Raw genomic sequence first — 17,365 nt, 5'->3', positions numbered from 1 at the left:
GCTTGGCTTTGCATTAATAGTGCATCAGAGTAATTAGTGCTGGGGAATTATTGTCTGATTGACCAGGTTTATGAACTCCGGTTTGTTTGGTGTCTCGTTTGGCATATACTGCAGTCATCAACAGTAGACTACAATGTGTGAAGGCTTGGGTCAATCGTTGTTAATGAGTAACTTGATTGCACTATACTTCTAGCCAAGAAACTGACACAACTGTTGTTGGTAGAACACATGCCTACTTTTGGAGAATTTAAATAAAGCACAGACTGGTGTGCTAGTCTATGTTTGAAATCATGTAAATCATCCAATGTTTTTAGTCTATTCTGTGCACTGTTATTTCTCATAAATACGTGTATATTTTTACAATTTCGGGGTCTCCATCCAGCAAGCTTTAAGGATACCTCCTCCACTTAATCTATACAGTTTGTTTTTCCTGTAATGTTATATTGTTGTCACTTTAAATGATGAACAATGAAGTGCCAGGATTCGAACCCACATTCTGTAAATTACAAAACCTGGGTCCACCGCACGGCCATGACTTTGCAGTAGGAAAAGCATAATTCGTATTGCTGGGGGGGGGGGGGTCGACTATACACTATACTTTTTTATATATTTTTGAATCAACGTCTTGAATTTAGCCATAAACTATTCAAATTATGTAAAATGTTGTCAAGCAGAAGGATCATTGGGGCTGATTAGTCTCGAAAACCAGCCGAACATGACCGCATGAGGTGATGACGTTTCCAATGCGATGCAATTGCATTGCGCCGTGTGAGGTAAAGTCAGTGATGTGAGATCAGAGATTATTGAGCACACGAAAACGTTACACGCAAGAAGTCATCGTAGCAACGCTCTAAAAACCAAGGTGGAATGTGTGATGCATACAAAGTTGCATTTCTCAATATTACCTTCTGTTTTGTTTACGACGCTTCATGTCCGACTGAACGCCGAAAGGATCGATTATTTTGTGTTGTCTCAACATTCCATCCAACGCGTGTCTGTTAAAGGGAACTTGTAAACGTTTGTTTGATCACTCTTAAAGGCAGTGGACACTATTGGTAATTACTCAAAATAGTTATTGGCATAAAACCTTACTTTGAAACGAGTAATGGGGAGAGACTGGTGGTATAACACATTGTGAGAAACGGCTCCCTCTGAAGTGACCTAGTTTTGGCGAAAGAAGTAATTTTCCACGAATTTGATTTCGAGACATCAAGTTTAGAACTTGAGGTCTCGAAATCAAGCATCTGAAAGCACACAACTTCGTGTGACAAGGGTGTTTTTTCTGTCATAGTTATCTCGCAACTCCGACGACCGATCGAGCTCAAATTTTTACAGGTTTGTTATTTTATGCATATGTTGAGATACACCAAGTGAGAAGACTGCTCTTAGACAATTATCAATAGTGTACACTGTCTTTAAACTTAATTGCAATACAAACTGTACGTGTTGAAGACTACATCAGCTTTTGATAGTATTAAGCATCGATAAACATTTCACTTAAAAGTAGTAGTTGTGTAAAAAGATACCAGTGTGTAGGCTATGCCCCAAAATTTCAATATGAGAAGAGTTACTGCAATAACGCTTCTCAGGTTGTGTATTCATATTAGAGAATAGTCTTTCTGTGTGGACGTATTCGCTCAGTTTTGGCACTGACTCAAAAACGCGACCACCTTTAAAAATGAAACGTTCACATGTTAGTTTAAATGCATACCGTACATCTAAATGTGTATAGAGGGTTAACATAATTAAAATGTTCCAAAACCAAAGGTATGCTTTGCCTTAAAACCCTGCCTTGACGAGGTCAGCGTGTTAACTTCGGCTGGCTGGGATACCGCGTGTACAATGCCAGATGACTCCCTCCGACTACGTCCAATTATTAAGTGAGCGTAGAATCAACGCCAATTATCTGCTTGAATGTACGTAGGGCTGTCCCAATAATAAGACCTCATTACAACGGTTGGTCGATTAATGCGAGAGTCTATCAGAGTCTAGTGACTCCTGAAACAAAATAATACCACAGACCCTTGTTTTGCTGAGACTGATCCTTGTCTAGTCGATACTGACCCTTGTCTAGTCGAGACTGATCCTTGTCTAGTCGAGACTAAATTTTGTCTAGTCGATACTGACCCCTGTCTATTCGATACTGATCCTTGTCTAGTGGAGACTAACCCTTGTCTAGTCGAGACTGATCCTTGTCTAGTCGAGACTAAACTTTGTCTAGTCGATACTGACCCCTGTCTATTCAAAACTGATCCTTGTCTAGTGGAGACTAACCCTTGTCTAGTCGAAACTGATCCTTGTCTAGTCGAGACTAAACTTTGTCTAGTCGATACTGACCCCTGTCTATTCGATACTGATCCTTGTCTACTGGAGACTAACCCTTGTCTAGTCGAAACTGACCCTTGTCGCATCCAGACTGACCCTTGTCTCGTGGAGATTGACCCTTGTTTCATCGATACTGATCCTTGTCTCAACGATATTGACCCTTGTCTAGTCGAGATTACTTCCCTTTCTTAATTATGTAAAAGCCAAGTCAATTTAAAAAACTTTGTTGTGTAAGTCACCAAAGAAAAACTAGCTCAGTGCTACTCAATAATATTCGTTTTAAGATATGGTGGACACTATATTTGGTTTGATTGTCACAAACATCGTATTGTGTCCACCGTATCTCAAAATGGCTTACAGATGCTTCTTCTCATGAGTAGGGCCAGTTTATGTGAAAGGGGCGTGGCTTACTGTGGAATGACGTCACACTTTCAAACAGGGATTGACAGACTATAAGATGTATAAGTAATAAACCACACAAAACGCGGGAAGCACTGAAAGCATGTTGGGTTCAAGGTAATAATTGAATCGAGTGAAAACATCTCCTGAGGTTTCGTAATTTCTGAATCGAACCGTTGGAGAATTCCTAGCCGCGAAACGGCGCTGGAATTATCCGAATTCACAAACTGACGTGGAGTCCTTCCTCTGCAATATTTCAGGTTAAAGGCACTGGACACTGTTAGTAATTACTCAAAATAATTTCAAGCTTAAAAGCTTACTTGGTAGCAAGCAATGTAGAGCTGTTAAGTATTGCGTAATAAGCCTCTATCAGATAATATTGTACAAAGCTTTTTGCCTTAAAGGCAGTGGACACTATTGGTAATTATTCAAAAAAAGTATTAGCTTTAAAACCTTACTTTGTAACGAGTTATGGGGAGAGGTTGATAGTATAAAACATTGTGAGAAACGGCTCCCTCTAAAAGTAACGTAGTTTTTGAGAAAGAATGTATTTCTCACTGAAATATTTGAATTCATTCGAGCATCTGGGAGCACAAAACTTGCGCGACAAGTGTGTTTTATTCTTCCATTATTCTCTTGCGGTTCCAATTTTTACAGGTTTGTTAATTTTTGCTTATACACCAAGTGAGAAGACTGGTCTTTGACAGTTACCAATAGTGTTAAGTGCCTTTAAGCTACATTAGCTGATGATGTGTTTAATGGATCGTTAAAAAATTGTGTGAAGTCCTTCGATCTCGTGTGTCGGAAAAGTCGAGGACGTCGTCATCAGGAGACTGGAAATATTGTTGAAAACTTTATGAAAATGATTAATTAAATATCGAGGTACAAAAATACGGGAATGGTTGCCACCTGGGACCTTGACTGATTCTGAATATTTTTTTTATTTAATAAGACAAATTTAATGTTAAAAGCAGCTCTTCTTACTTTCGGATTGCGATGGTGTTGCGATGGTGTTAATACCAGTTATAATACCAATATTAATGAATGTGTCACGTGTAAAAGCGTTGTAGTTTGTTTGGACAGAACACTTTACAACAACAATAACAACAACAACAAACAACAACAACAACAAAAACAACGACAACGACAACGACAACAACAACAGCAACAGCAACAACAATAACAACGACGACGACGACGACGACAACAACAACAACAACAACAACAACAACGACTACAACAACAACAACAACAACACCATTAACACCACCACTACCAGCTTCATAGTCAGCAGTAACTTGATTATCATCACCAGCAGCAACAAAACAGCAGCAGCAACAAAACAAAAACAGCAGCAACAGCAAAATCAACAACAGATGCATTATCAACAACAAGAGCATTAATAACACCAACAACAACACTACCACCACCAACAACAACAACACTTACATCAAAAACACAAAAAACAACACACTACCACCACTGACAACAACAACAACAACAACAACAACAACAACAACATCACCAACAACACTACTGCCACCAACAACAAAATAAACAACATCACAAACAGCAATAAACAACATGGCGTTGTGATTATACGTGGTTTTAAAGTTGACAATATTTTGAAGCGGTCGTCATTTTAGAAGTACCTTAAAGATACTGGACACTTGGTAATTGTAAAAGACCAGTCTACTCACTTGGTGTATCTCAGCATATGCTTAAAATAAAAAACCTGTAAAAATTTGAGCTCAGTCGGTCATCGAAGTTGGGAGGTAAGAACGAAAGAAAAAAAAAACATTGTGTGCTTTCAGATGCTTGATTTCGAGACCTCAAGTTCGAGTCAAATTCGTGGAAAATTACTTTTTTCTCGAAAGCTACTCATTCAGAGGGAGCCGTTTCTCACAATGCTTTACACCATCAACCTCTCCCCATTACTCGTTACCAAGTAAGTTTTTATGCTAATAACTATTTTGAGTAAATACCAATAGTGTCCCACTGCCTTTAATCTTAGCTCTGTGATACCTACAAAAGATCAGCTTGCAAAAAGATTCAAGCCTACCATGGCAACACATCCAGCCTTTCCATATAGTTGCACATGTTGCATAGTTGCGTGAGAAATTGTGATATATTTTCTCATATTAAAGTATGCAGTTTCCATAGCTTTCTTTAATATTTAATATCATATAGCATTGCGGCGGATGGGCCCTTCCAGCGGATGCACTTTTACTTCAAACTCTACTTTTATTTTACTCGAGAAAGTCCCTACAGACCAGTAAAATAAATAAACATATCGTGACAACTAATGTTGACAATAATATCTCCCTTCGAGATCATGTAGGCCTACGTACGCGCTGTTTCATGCTTAATTGCAACCGTCTGACTCTTTGGGGATTTAACGGTCTACACACCATGGCCTCTATCAGACTCCGTAACATAAATAAATGTTAGTGTAAGGCTACGTAGCGTGTAATCGAGTTTTTTACACAACATGTCCCGATTTTATTATTTCAATTTTGTATGATTGGAAAGCGGCGGGTGTGCATTGAAGCTACATGACAGACGAGGCTTCCCTTATGCCATAAGTTATGATAGTATGTTATTGGTTGTTATAACACCCCTAACCAATATTCTGTCTTTTCATTGGTTTAGAGCGCGTCACATGATATGTATTAGTTTTGCTAGACGACGGCCGTGTGATAGTGCATCGGTTTGCCGTGCGCTCGTCCGAAAGACTAGCACACGGCGTGCAGTACCCAGACGTCCGTTGCGTGTACGAGGATAATAAATTAATAGTCTGTAACCATTTCGGATTACATGACACTACATGCAGCCAGTGGCGTAACCAGAGGGGGGGGGGGGGGCAGGGGGGCCGGCGCCCCCCCCCCCCCCCCCGCTCAGAACCCTTGCCCCCCCCCCCTCTTGCCCCCCCCCCCCCATATGAAGTCAGAGATAAGTATATTCTTATAGGCCTTATATTATAAAAATCGTTTAAGGCTGCATAAAATCTGCCGTAAAACGGAAAACTTTTATTCATTATCAGTAGGCCCTATGTGGACTATAACATGAAAAATGCGTGGAAACGCGCGCGCGATCGTATTGGCGGTAAATGTTTGTTGTGGTTTTGCGGTTACAGAGAGTGCAGGATGTGACAAAGTTCTGTTAAATACGTGGTGGTCTGAACGCAGACCAATAGTTCCGTAAACACAAAGTCAGATCATGGAGGTAGAAATTTCTACCTCCATGGTCAGATGCACTACAGAGAAATTTACTACAACACAAAAATGGCCAGCGAAAAAGGTTGCTTAGACCATTTCTTCTCATTTGAAGCAAGCGGTGCAATTGAGAGGTAGGCCTATTATTTTTAAATATCCGTTTCGTAACTAAAATGTGATTATTAAACACCCACAATTTCGATCCTGTATTTTTGGCTTACACTTGTTACAATAAGGCCGAGTAAAAAAAGAAACATGTTTAGTGTCTGGGTTTCTCAAAAATAAGGAAGGAGGAGGGGCTTTTTATTTTTTATTTCAAGATGGTCGCCATGAATGTCAAATATCAACTGGTTTTTTTCTGCCGCTGAAATACACAAAACATTAATGAAACAGTTTGGTCAAGGCATTCAGACAAGACATTCAGATTTTTTTTTTTTTTGCTGAGATCATTTAAAATAACCCTTTTTCAAAACAAAAAAGCAAAAAAAATGTGCATTAAAAAACTTAAGAAAAAAAAGAGGTGTCCTGTAAAAAGGAAGCGGGCGGGGACGCTAAACATTTCTATTTTTCTATTTTTACTTTTGGCCTAATATTATTATGTTTTGGGTATTTACACACCCACAAAGCCTAGTTGAGAATACCGTGTACAACTCTAAATTGGTACTTGTTGACCACAGTTGGTAATTTAATCATTTTATAAAGTCAAAAAGTTTTATCTTATACAAATTGACATGTTCTCTAAGATTTTGTTGTTTTCGCAATCTTTTGTTACATGCTGACTATAGACTGTTTTAGAACTGCATTGGTGTGTATCAACTATATATCAGTTAACATATTCAATAATAATCTTGCACTTCTTTGGCCCCCCAAATTTAATCTTTGCCCCCACTTGCCCCACCAAATGAAAATGTCTAGTTACGCCACTGCATGCAGCTCAGTAACAGTTTTCGCAATCTGTATTCGCGTCGTCCATGGATTGAAGCATTCAGGTTTGTAGCTTAATACAGTATTTAGAAATGTTTGGGGCGTTATTTTAAACTAAATATTGACGGCTTTCACTCGTGCAATGGTTAAAACTATGACTCCCTCGGTGATCTCGAAGCAGTCAATATTTGTATAATATCGTTGAGTCGGGTGGCAGATACCTTTATATAAGGTGTAGGCCCGATAACCACAGGGTACCTATAAAGCGTAGCCCTGATACTCAAACGGTACCTATAAAGGTGTTGCCCTGATACTTAATGGTACGTATGAGGTGTTGCCCTGATACTCAAATTGTACCTATAAAGGTGTTGCCCTGATACTCAAATGGTACCTATAAAGTCTAGCCCTAATACTCCAATGGTACCTATAAAGTGTAGCCCTGATACTCGAATTGTACCTATAAAGTGTAGCCCTGATACTTAAATGGTACCTATAAAGTTTAGCCCTGATTCTCGAATGGTACCTATAAAGTGTAGCCCTGATATTCAAATGGTACCTATGAAGTGTAGCCCTGTTACTCAAATGGTACCTATAAAGTCTAGCCCTGTTACTCAAATGGAACCTATAAAATCTAGCCCTGATACTCAAATGGAACCTATAAAGTGTAGCCCTGTTACTCAAATGGTACCTATAAAGTCTAGCCCTGATACTCAAATAGTACCTATAAAGTGTAGCCCTGATACTCAAATGGAACCTATGTATCCATGTAACGATCGAGCGCGGCACTGTGTGGGTAAATGACGTAGCGAGATCGTTCACCAATATTGGGAACGAGGTTGGTGCATCACCAGAAGCCGAAAAAGTCTGGTTCCTCCTGTCGTTTTTTCGTTTTTATGCCTTTTAACACTGAAACTTCCTGCTTCCCAGCGTTATTGTCAAAGTTGAGCAGGGTATGCGACAAACATGGCCGTGAGCACACGTCAGTATGTAACCGCTTATTACTGCACAATTTAGGTGCAAGGACAGCTCGGCAAGTGTGTTAATGCAACCATTCTATAACTCCAACATCAAGAGAAGATACTGCGCCTAACTTAAACAGGTCGGGGCTTAAAAGTACTTATTGTTTGGCTTTCAAATTAGAAACCTTTGGCGAGATTTGGCGCATTGGACCGTTAATCGATTTAGAATGAGCGGGCAAAGAGCAGGGAAAGGTTACCAAGGTTTTTTTTTTATAAAATGATCATCTGGAGTTGAAGAGGAGAAGGCGAGGAGAGAAGATGGGAACTCCCGGTTGTTTACCAGAGTGACCTATTCCTTGGAGGTGACACGTAGATATCACTTCCACAGTAAACAAAATGGGATTTCTAAAAGAACCATGTGTTTTTTTTTCGCCTGCTGTATTTAGTTTAATGTGACCATCGTGCGGTGCGTGCCTAAATCAGGTCTTAGCACACTCCGGCCGTGTCCCCAACCGTAAGGAGGCGTTATTGATCGGCCTAACGTTCTTGAGTGCTTCGCTTCAATTTCTTTTTTCTCTTGTACTTTTTTTTCGTATTCGACAACCAAACCGTATCTATATTTTCTGTATTTCGAATACGAGGGCACCACATTGTGGGGCAAGGCTGAATGGACATCCCACCCCCCTTCACTGCAGTGTCTCATTTCGGAATCATAATGCATTTCCCTCCCGGGTCCTTTTTTACGTGGACTTTTTTTTCGTATTTGGCACTAATTCTTGAGTCCATGTCTCAACTTCCAAACCGTATCTATATTTTCTGTATTTTATTTCGAATACGAGGGCATCACATTGTGGGGCAAGGATGAATGGACATCGCATCCCTCTTCACTGCAGTGTCTCATCCGGAATCATAATGCATTTCCCTCCCGGATCCTTTTTTGAAGTGGACTTTTGTCTCTATATCGCTATTTGATATCACCTAAGATTGGGGGAGATGAGTGGGGGGCGATGTAGTCACGGCAACGGCCCCCGGTCAAGGCGCCTTTAGCCGCGTCTTCGCTTCACCTCTTCTCCATTAAACGGGTTAATTCACGGGGATACGGCGTGACATTAGCTGACCGAGTTTCAGGCAGCAGTCTTGATGGGTAAATATGTATCTTTTCCCCCGTTTAATGAAGGCCTCTTTATTCGCTTCTCCTTTTTTTATCACGGCGATTTGCAACCCTTGGATTGTGTGAGATCATGATACCGTTCCTCCTCGGTAACCTAATAACAATGTTGTGATCTATATATAGGAGAGAGAAGCTAAAGCTTCACTAGTGCACCAAGGGGGAAGTGCAGGAAAAGACGAAGTGAGGTAGTCTCCAATTTGTACATCAGCACCTGTCGATGGTGTTCCTGCGTAGTAATAAAAACAGCTTCACTTCCCGTGTATTAAAAGAGGCCCAAGTATTTTTGTCCATTGATTGGATACACGATGATGTATTTACACGTAGACTGGATGCAGCGAGTTGCTCTGGATAATGTTTTGGGGGAGTATTAATGGCAGAGAAAAATAATTCAGATGAGTCAAGAGAAAGATCAACCCGTAACGGGAGAAGTGTCGTCAACCTGAGCTTAGTTGGAACTCAAGGCAGTTTCTGAACTTGTTTCACAACGTTTACTGTTGTAGTCATTATTGCATGTGTTCAGTGGTGCAACCAGCAGGCGGGGGGGGGGGGGGGGGGGGGCAGGGACTATTGGCCTCCTTTTGACATCACCCGGTAAAATAAGATCCAAACACGCAGAACCCGAAAGACCACGGGCCTTAAATAGTATGTCTTTATATCCGCTTGCACCTTCCTTCAAAATACTGTAGTTAATACGTCACCGTTGTTGTTACTTTGTGTTTTTGTTTTGGTTGCGTTATTTTCTCCTCCATTTATTTTAATTTTTTTTTGTAAAGATACATTTTGTTTGTAATATTTTATTGTGTATTAAAGTCATTTTGTTCTTTGTTTTACAATACTTTGTGGGTTTTTTCATTTATTTATTCCTTTATAAATAAATATAGCAATTTTGTGTTTACCTATTTACATACTTTATTCGTGTCGTCAACCAAATTTTCGTTTTAATAATGTCTAGTATTCATTCGACGGTTTTAATAAAATATTTAACATTAATTAATAAATTTAATATGATATGGAGTTCATGTTCTAAGTTATTGAAGGTAAAGTTTTATTTCTTCTCAGTTTACGATTGTTTGTTTTTGGTACAGCTGTGTTGTCCCACACCTGCATTTGATTTCTCTATATCGCTATGTGATATCCTTGTAACCAGCGAGATTCTTGGACATTGATCTGCTCCTTTTGTCTTTAATTCTCTGCGGTGGTTGTAGTTGACACCTCTTTTAATTAAAGAATTTGTGAAGTTGTTATGGGCCTAAGGTCCTCCCTAACCAAGAACAAACACGAACTTCCGTATTGGATCGATGGAGAATACTACGAACATGTGCTGAATATCAAGTCAGGCTTGTCCTGAAAAATACTGTCTGGAAAGAGATCAGCCTTGCTAGAAAAGGTCTTTAGATTATAACATGCAGATTTGATATACTTATTTCCATAAAGGATAAAAACTAACCCCTTATTTTGGCAAGTCAATGGTGCGGGTACGTTCACATGAGTGGCTAACTCCACCGCTAACTTCGCCGCTACCTTATTAGCAGTGAAATGTGATATGTAGACGTCGAATTAAATGCAAAACCATCATGTTGTGATAACTAAGTGAGAGAGTGTTTGTAGGTGATGACAGAGGCTTTGCGATGTGGCAGCTTAACTCGTCCAGTACAAACAAATGTACATCTTGAAGACAAATACACAAGATCAACTTTAAAATGCGACCGGGAGTAGCTTCCAGGCGCCGTCCTGGTGTTGTTGGTTTACTATTACAGATTTATCCCTCTCCTTATTTTCTTCATAATTTCTTCACCTTCTCAATAAAAAATAAGGCGTCATTGCGGCCCGGCAGGGATCATTCGGTTATGTATATTGTATCTCTGAGTAATTAAACTTCACGTGACAACAATATTTATCTATCCTCCGTCGTTGGCTGTTGCTCGTGAGGTCCGGATGAGAAATTGTGTGTTTTAATACTGCGACTTGGTTGATGGATGACGATTACAAATTTATCATCGCTGACTGAAAACATGGCGGGACGGTATACACTATATGAACGCAAGAATGTTACATCGTGAAGTCAGTGGGGCTATGTTTAAAGGGTTAAGGTGCTTGTGTATGACCCGAAACAAAATCTACTCATATTTACATTAAACTTACATTAAAGATAATGATGGTAGAAGGCTTCTATTAAAATTATTACTTACTGAGGTTACTAGTTTTTGAGAAATTAGTAAAACAATTTCACACACATAAATTTAACTTTACGACTGACACATAATAATGTAACATACATCTTCATTCACGTGACTAGGATTATAAATGTCATGGCCAAACAACTTGATCTACACAAGGTATTGAAACCCTTATTCTTACGCCAAGAAAGCAGGTGTGAATATGTTAAGACAATGTAGGACTACAATATTGAAACTCTTTCCCGGTCAGTCTGACCCACTAGAGGATAAGGAATCCGGGTCAATATGAAACCGGTGAGGTTTTAGAGTGTAGTCGTAGTGGAGCTGAAAATATACAAGGTTTCAACCAGTTAGTTTCGTGAAACGATTTTCAAACTAAAGTTCAAATAACGACAATCAGACCGGGAAGGAATTAAATATAGCCACGCATCATTAGGCTGATTGTCAAAGACATTACATTCTCATTTATATTGATAATTATTTTGTGTGACTAATTATTTTTCCTTGGCGACCCTGCATGGAGTAATTATATTTATGAGCTTAGTGAATCGGTTAAGTTGTTTAGTGAGTTCGGGTTTGCTGTGATGACCTATAGCTACTCTGTGGCCATCCGCCAAACGTTGTCGCTGGTGTAGGTTTTGATTTGAGACGGCGGCTTCGTTTTACAAAAGCAAACACATTGTTAGAATCGTTTCAAATATTATAGACAAAACCGTCGTTCTTACAAAACTCTTCATAACTTAAGACTTATCTTAGGACTTAGGACGAGTCCCAACCCTACACTAACTGCATACCTTAAGATTAATCCTAAGTTTGGGCGAGACTCCTCCTAACTCGAGATAAGACGAGTCCTAACTCTTTGTGAAATCGACCCCCGGAGAATTAGTATCCATTTTTATTTATTCAGATATTTGGTTGAGTCAAATTGGGTATCAGGTTGGTTCAGTGAGCTTTGACCCTATCTTCTACCTCTGTGGACCCCGGTTCGAATCTCACCTGAGACCGGAGCCTTGCATGTGGATATGTTGGGATACCACACAATGAAAATACTTGTCTGTCCAGTGGCTTTTAAAGACATTGGACATTATTGGTCATTGTAAAAAAAAAAACAGTCTTCTTATACTTCTGTATCTCAACAGAAAATAACAAACATGCATAAAATACCAAACATGTGAAAACTTGAGCTCATTTGGTCGTCGAAGTTGCGAGATAATAATGAACGAAAAAACACCCGTGTCACACGAAGTTGTGTGCTTTCAGATGCTTGATTTCGGGACCTCAAAATCTAATTATGAGGTATCGAAGTCAAATTCGTGGAAAACTACTTCTTTCTCGTTACTTCAGAGGGAGCCGTTTCTCACGTTTTATACTATCAACAGCTCTCCATTGATCGTTACCAAGTAAGGCTTTATGCTAATAGTTATTTTGAGCAGTTACCAAAAGTGTCCACTGCCTTTAATGCGCACTACACTGTATAAGACACGGGGACATTGACTGCCAAAATGGCACAACTAAGATGATTGCGATAATGTCACCATGAATCGAGTCAGTACATCAGGGCAAGATCTTATCAGACCTGTAAAAGTACAGCCCCCCGAATGTTCCTAATCTACTCCGCGGGGCAATGTAGAATAACATTTAACCAGACAGCTCTTCCAAGAAAAACCTACACAGGGGTTATTGGTGTTACGGCAAACTAAGTGACGTAAACCAGACGTTATTATTTTGGGGAAGAGGTTGACAAGCGGTGGCACACACGTAATTGGAAGATGGGGGCTTAATCAATGGAACCTCCCTTTTTAGACTTTACTTACGCCCGCCCTCCCACGTCCCGACTGAATGTTGTTGTCTGCACTAAGAAAATGCCACTGGCATAGTGCTTTTCAGTGGGGATCATTAAAAACAAATTCAGTAATTGTTGAGGATGGCAATTCCAAAGTGCATAACAAAATTGCGCCCGACTGCCCACCTCTCTTGTTGCGCCCACTACGCAAAACAAGTTAGAATAGCACACCCGAAATCCATCGCGAACCCGTAGATAGTCCAATAAAAACTCTGCTTCCGGGCCTCTAAACTTCGTTTTAGAAAGGGCAAGGGCGCCAAGGCATTTTCACCCTTAAGGGCACCAAGGCAATGACCAGAGGGCATGGAGGCAATCTCCCTCGTTGAGTCCGTGAAGTATCAGGCATGTCATTCAACATCCTGATATGATATTAATTTCATATTCTGAGTGTTATTGTTATTATTGTGAAGCCAAGGACTCTCAGAAAAGTGAAATTAAAGTTAATGTTTATGTATTTGTTTTCTCTGTTATCTCTTTCAGTTTGTGGCAACGGTGTTTGTGAGACCAAAGAGAACGAAACTTGTTCAACATGCCCCGCGGATTGCGACCGATGTCCGTTGCCCAAGGGAGCCGTTGCCGCCATTGCTTGCTCGTGCGTCCTTGTAATGGCGGTCTTCTGCGTGGTGATTGGGGTAAGATTTGCAAACTTTCTGTTATGTTGTTACCAGGGGAGGTACCAATACGGACGAACAAGTTTACCAATCAGTTCTGTGTCCAGTGGTTTTAATAACAAACTACGTGTTGTACTGCAGCCGATTTCGCGAAACGCTAGGATTAATCTGATCTCGAGTTAGGACAAGTAACTCGTCCTGACTTAGAACTAATCATAATATGTGAAATCGACGGCTAGAGTCTCAAAATGTAATATGGAAGGAAGGTGTAGGAATTTTTGACGGCATCACGCCAGAAAGCTAGGTTATTATAGGGAATTTGGTACGTAACACGTTAACTACGTCTTACTGTACGTAGAACCCAACACAACATTTCAATGACGAAAAACTAAATGTAGGTGCTGAGCTGGGGCTGGGGATCAATTCAGACACAGAGATTGGGCTACATTAAGAGCTGGGCTTAATGTACGTATTGGGTCTACGTTTAGAACCGGGAAATATGTAGGTAGATTAGTTACAGGGATATACATTGAGGGCCGGAGGTAAAGTTTAAGGTACATAATTTGGGGCTTCATTTAGAACCGGCCTAAATTTAGGTCGTCATACAGAGATGGGGCTAGGACCAGGCTTAAGTGTAGGTACAGAGTTTGGGCTACATCAGGAGCCGAGGGCTAAATGTTGTAGATTAGGGCTACATTTAGGGCTGGGCTTAATTTGGGTCTGGGTTCTAATTAAGAAGCCACACAGACAATTCATTTTGGGAAAAGTAATTCGAAGGTAATATACTTATTGAGTTGAATTGGTTTCTTGGAATCGAAGGAAGTTTTAGTTTTCTTGCCTTTAACCCAAAGGGCCTGCCACACAGGACAATTTGTATATGAAGTCTCGGGGACAACAAAGTAAAGTACGGTGCTAGTATGGACAAAGAACTCGTGTGTTAGCACAGGATGCTTTTGTCTTGTTTTTTCCCCTAATTTTCTTCCTGGAACGGTAAATTTTGCCCTCGCATTACTCTTTAGTTTGTTGATCTGACCAATTTATTTGAAAGCCTGCGGCCAAACACTAGTTGTCAAAATCCGCACTTTTGGTGACCCAGCATAGACATGGAATAACACACTTGTACAAGTTTAAGCTCATCGGTATCTGGGGTCACCAGCAATGTGGGTGAAAACAGCACTGTCTTCAGATTTGACACTTGCAAATCAAAACCAGTTTTTCACTCACTTCTCCAAAACTAGAGCATTAAGGCAACGCTTATTTCAATGGAAGTTTTCTACCTGTACTATCTTTATACTGACTAAAGGGATGCCGCGCTTCGCGCGGTACCCCGCTATATGAGGATAATTCTAGTATATACAAATGTTGCGAATCGTAATGTGGGGTGAGGCTGGTACTCGAAAGGAAAGAGGAAATAATCATTTTGTAGAATTGGATTTGAAATTGTATTTGAAATCGGTATGGAATATTATTCATTGTTGTCCTTTGATAATGTTTAGCGTGCACAAGATTACGTTGCAAAGCGTCACCTGTCTCCTCATTCTCTCTCTCTCTCTCTCTCTTTTCCGGCAAATACTGACTGGTTTTGTATCTGCGCACCATTTTCGGCAAATGGTGGAAAACCTTTAATAGGCCGAAATTAGTTTTGTAGCGGTGCACCTTTTTAACAAGATGGTATAGAAAACCTTTTTCTGGGGCCAATACGGGTTTTGTAGCTGCACACCATTTTCACAAAATTGCATAGAAAACTTTTTCTGGGCCAATCATGCCAATACTGGTTTTGTATAGCTGCACACCATTTTTACAAATTCATGGTATAGAAAACCTTTTCTGCACCAACACTGGTTTTGTAGCTGCGCACCGTTGTCACACAATGGTGTATAACTTTTATTGGGCCAACAGAGATAAGTGATAAATAAATAAGGAGAAAAGAAGAAAACTAATGACTAAACCTACTTGATGAAGGAATTACATGCATTAAGTGTTTGAACCTGATGGTACCGGCATGCCGCGGCATTTCGAGAAAAGAATACTTTTTATTTATTTAAAGGCAGTAGACACTATTGGTAATTTCACAAAATAATTATTAGCGTAAATGTGACAAGTAATGGGGAGAGGTTGATGGTATAAAACATTGTGAGAAACTGCTCCCTCTGAAGTGACGTAGTTTTCGAGAAAGAAGTAATTTTCCACGAATTTGATTTCGAGACCAAGTTTAGAATTTGTGGTTTCGAAATCAACCATCTAAACGCACACAACTTCATGTGGCAAGTTCGATGACCGATTGAGCTCACATTTTTACAGGTTTGTTATTTCATACATATGTTGAGATACACCAACTGTGAAGGCTAGTCTTTGACAATTACCAATAGTGTCCAATGTCTTTAAATTTTGTGCTAAAATGTATACCTCCATTTTTTTTTTTTTTACATAGCATTTTTTTTAACTTTCAAAAATCTAACTTTAATTAGCTTCAATTAATTTATTAATTACTGCTGTATTCTTCATTTATTTCTTGTTTTTATGAACAACTGTACTTTATTGTAATCATTATACCCAGGACGCCAGGGTTTTACCAGGATGACCTACCACTGGACCTTCTAATTACAATCCAAGATGGCGCGGGTTAGGGCTTTAATTGTATAGAAGTTATGTACAAATCTGGGAACTTTATATTATGTTCAATCTTTCAGATGTTATGCATGCCCTTTAACGTCATCTTTAATCGTTGCTTCTGTTTTAAAGTGAACCGTTCAATCATTTAGGTTTCAACAGACGCATCTCCCAAAATCCCGACTGACAGTTTATTTAAAAGCTTTGAAAAATATCTTTCCGGGATTTTGTGGAATTTTCACACGTGTTTTCGGTCTGAGATGGCTTGCACAATCCCGTAGAGATTCTACACAATTTGGTCCATGCAATACTTGACCATGGAGCCTCTATAAATAACGTGGCACTAAAATCAGCATGATTTATGATTGATCTGATTCTCTATTGATGTGAAAACGTCATTTCTATTTTTGCTCATTGCGCAGAGCTACAGCGACCGTAATCGGTGCTCGACGCGAGTGGAAGATGAAGTGTGTCACGGACAAAACAAAAATATAAAGCGATGAAAGTGTGAATGACTGAAACACGACAGGATGTTTTATTTCAAATGGCTTCCCCTTGTCTCTCTCGTCAGCCTTAAAGACACTGTACATTATTTGTATTTTTTGTCAAAGACCACACTTCTCACGTTGTGTAACTCAATATTATGCATAAAATAACAAACCTGATGTGGAAATTTGAGTGCGATTGGTCGTCGGAGTTGCGAGACAACTATGAAAGAAAATACACCCTTGTCAAACGAAGTTGTGTGATTTCAGATGCTTGATTCCGAGACCTCAAATTAATTCTAAACTTGAGGTCTTGAGATAAAACTCGTGGAAAATTCACTTCAGAGGGAGCCGTTTCTCACAATGTTTTATACCATCAACCTCTCCCCATTACTCGTTATCAAGTGAGGTTTTATGCTGATAACTATTTTGAGTAATTACCAATAGTGTCCACTACCTTTAAAGGGCTTTAGTTGATGGAGTCATTACATAATGTGTACAGAGCCTTTCAATAATATATTAAATTAAATAGTAAAAGGGTCAAAATATATTATTTAAAATGCTTCTACATTCAAGTATATAAGTATAATATTTATATAACATTTAAAGATTTATAATGTTTAAATATATATGATATTGAAATTCA

At 39.5% G+C, this 17,365-nt stretch overlaps 1 protein-coding gene across 3 annotated transcripts in view; it reads left to right on the top strand.

Annotated features, from left to right (window-relative positions):
* Positions 1–17,365, top strand: part of LOC139946004 (atrial natriuretic peptide receptor 1-like) — a 221,903-nt gene that overhangs the window by 146,241 nt on the left and 58,297 nt on the right. For all 3 annotated transcript variants that reach the window (XM_071943584.1, XM_071943585.1, XM_071943583.1), the window contains exon 6: positions 13,494–13,645. In XM_071943584.1, the coding sequence (XP_071799685.1) occupies positions 13,494–13,645 (152 nt within the window). The remainder of the gene's footprint in view (positions 1–13,493; positions 13,646–17,365) is intronic.

This window comes from Asterias amurensis, chromosome 13 (assembly GCF_032118995.1).
Source record: "Asterias amurensis chromosome 13, ASM3211899v1".
In the NCBI taxonomy this organism is placed as follows: Eukaryota; Metazoa; Echinodermata; class Asteroidea; order Forcipulatida; family Asteriidae; genus Asterias; species Asterias amurensis.
The sequence above is the reverse complement of the archived record's forward strand: the minus strand, read 5'-3'. Positions and strand labels throughout refer to the sequence as shown.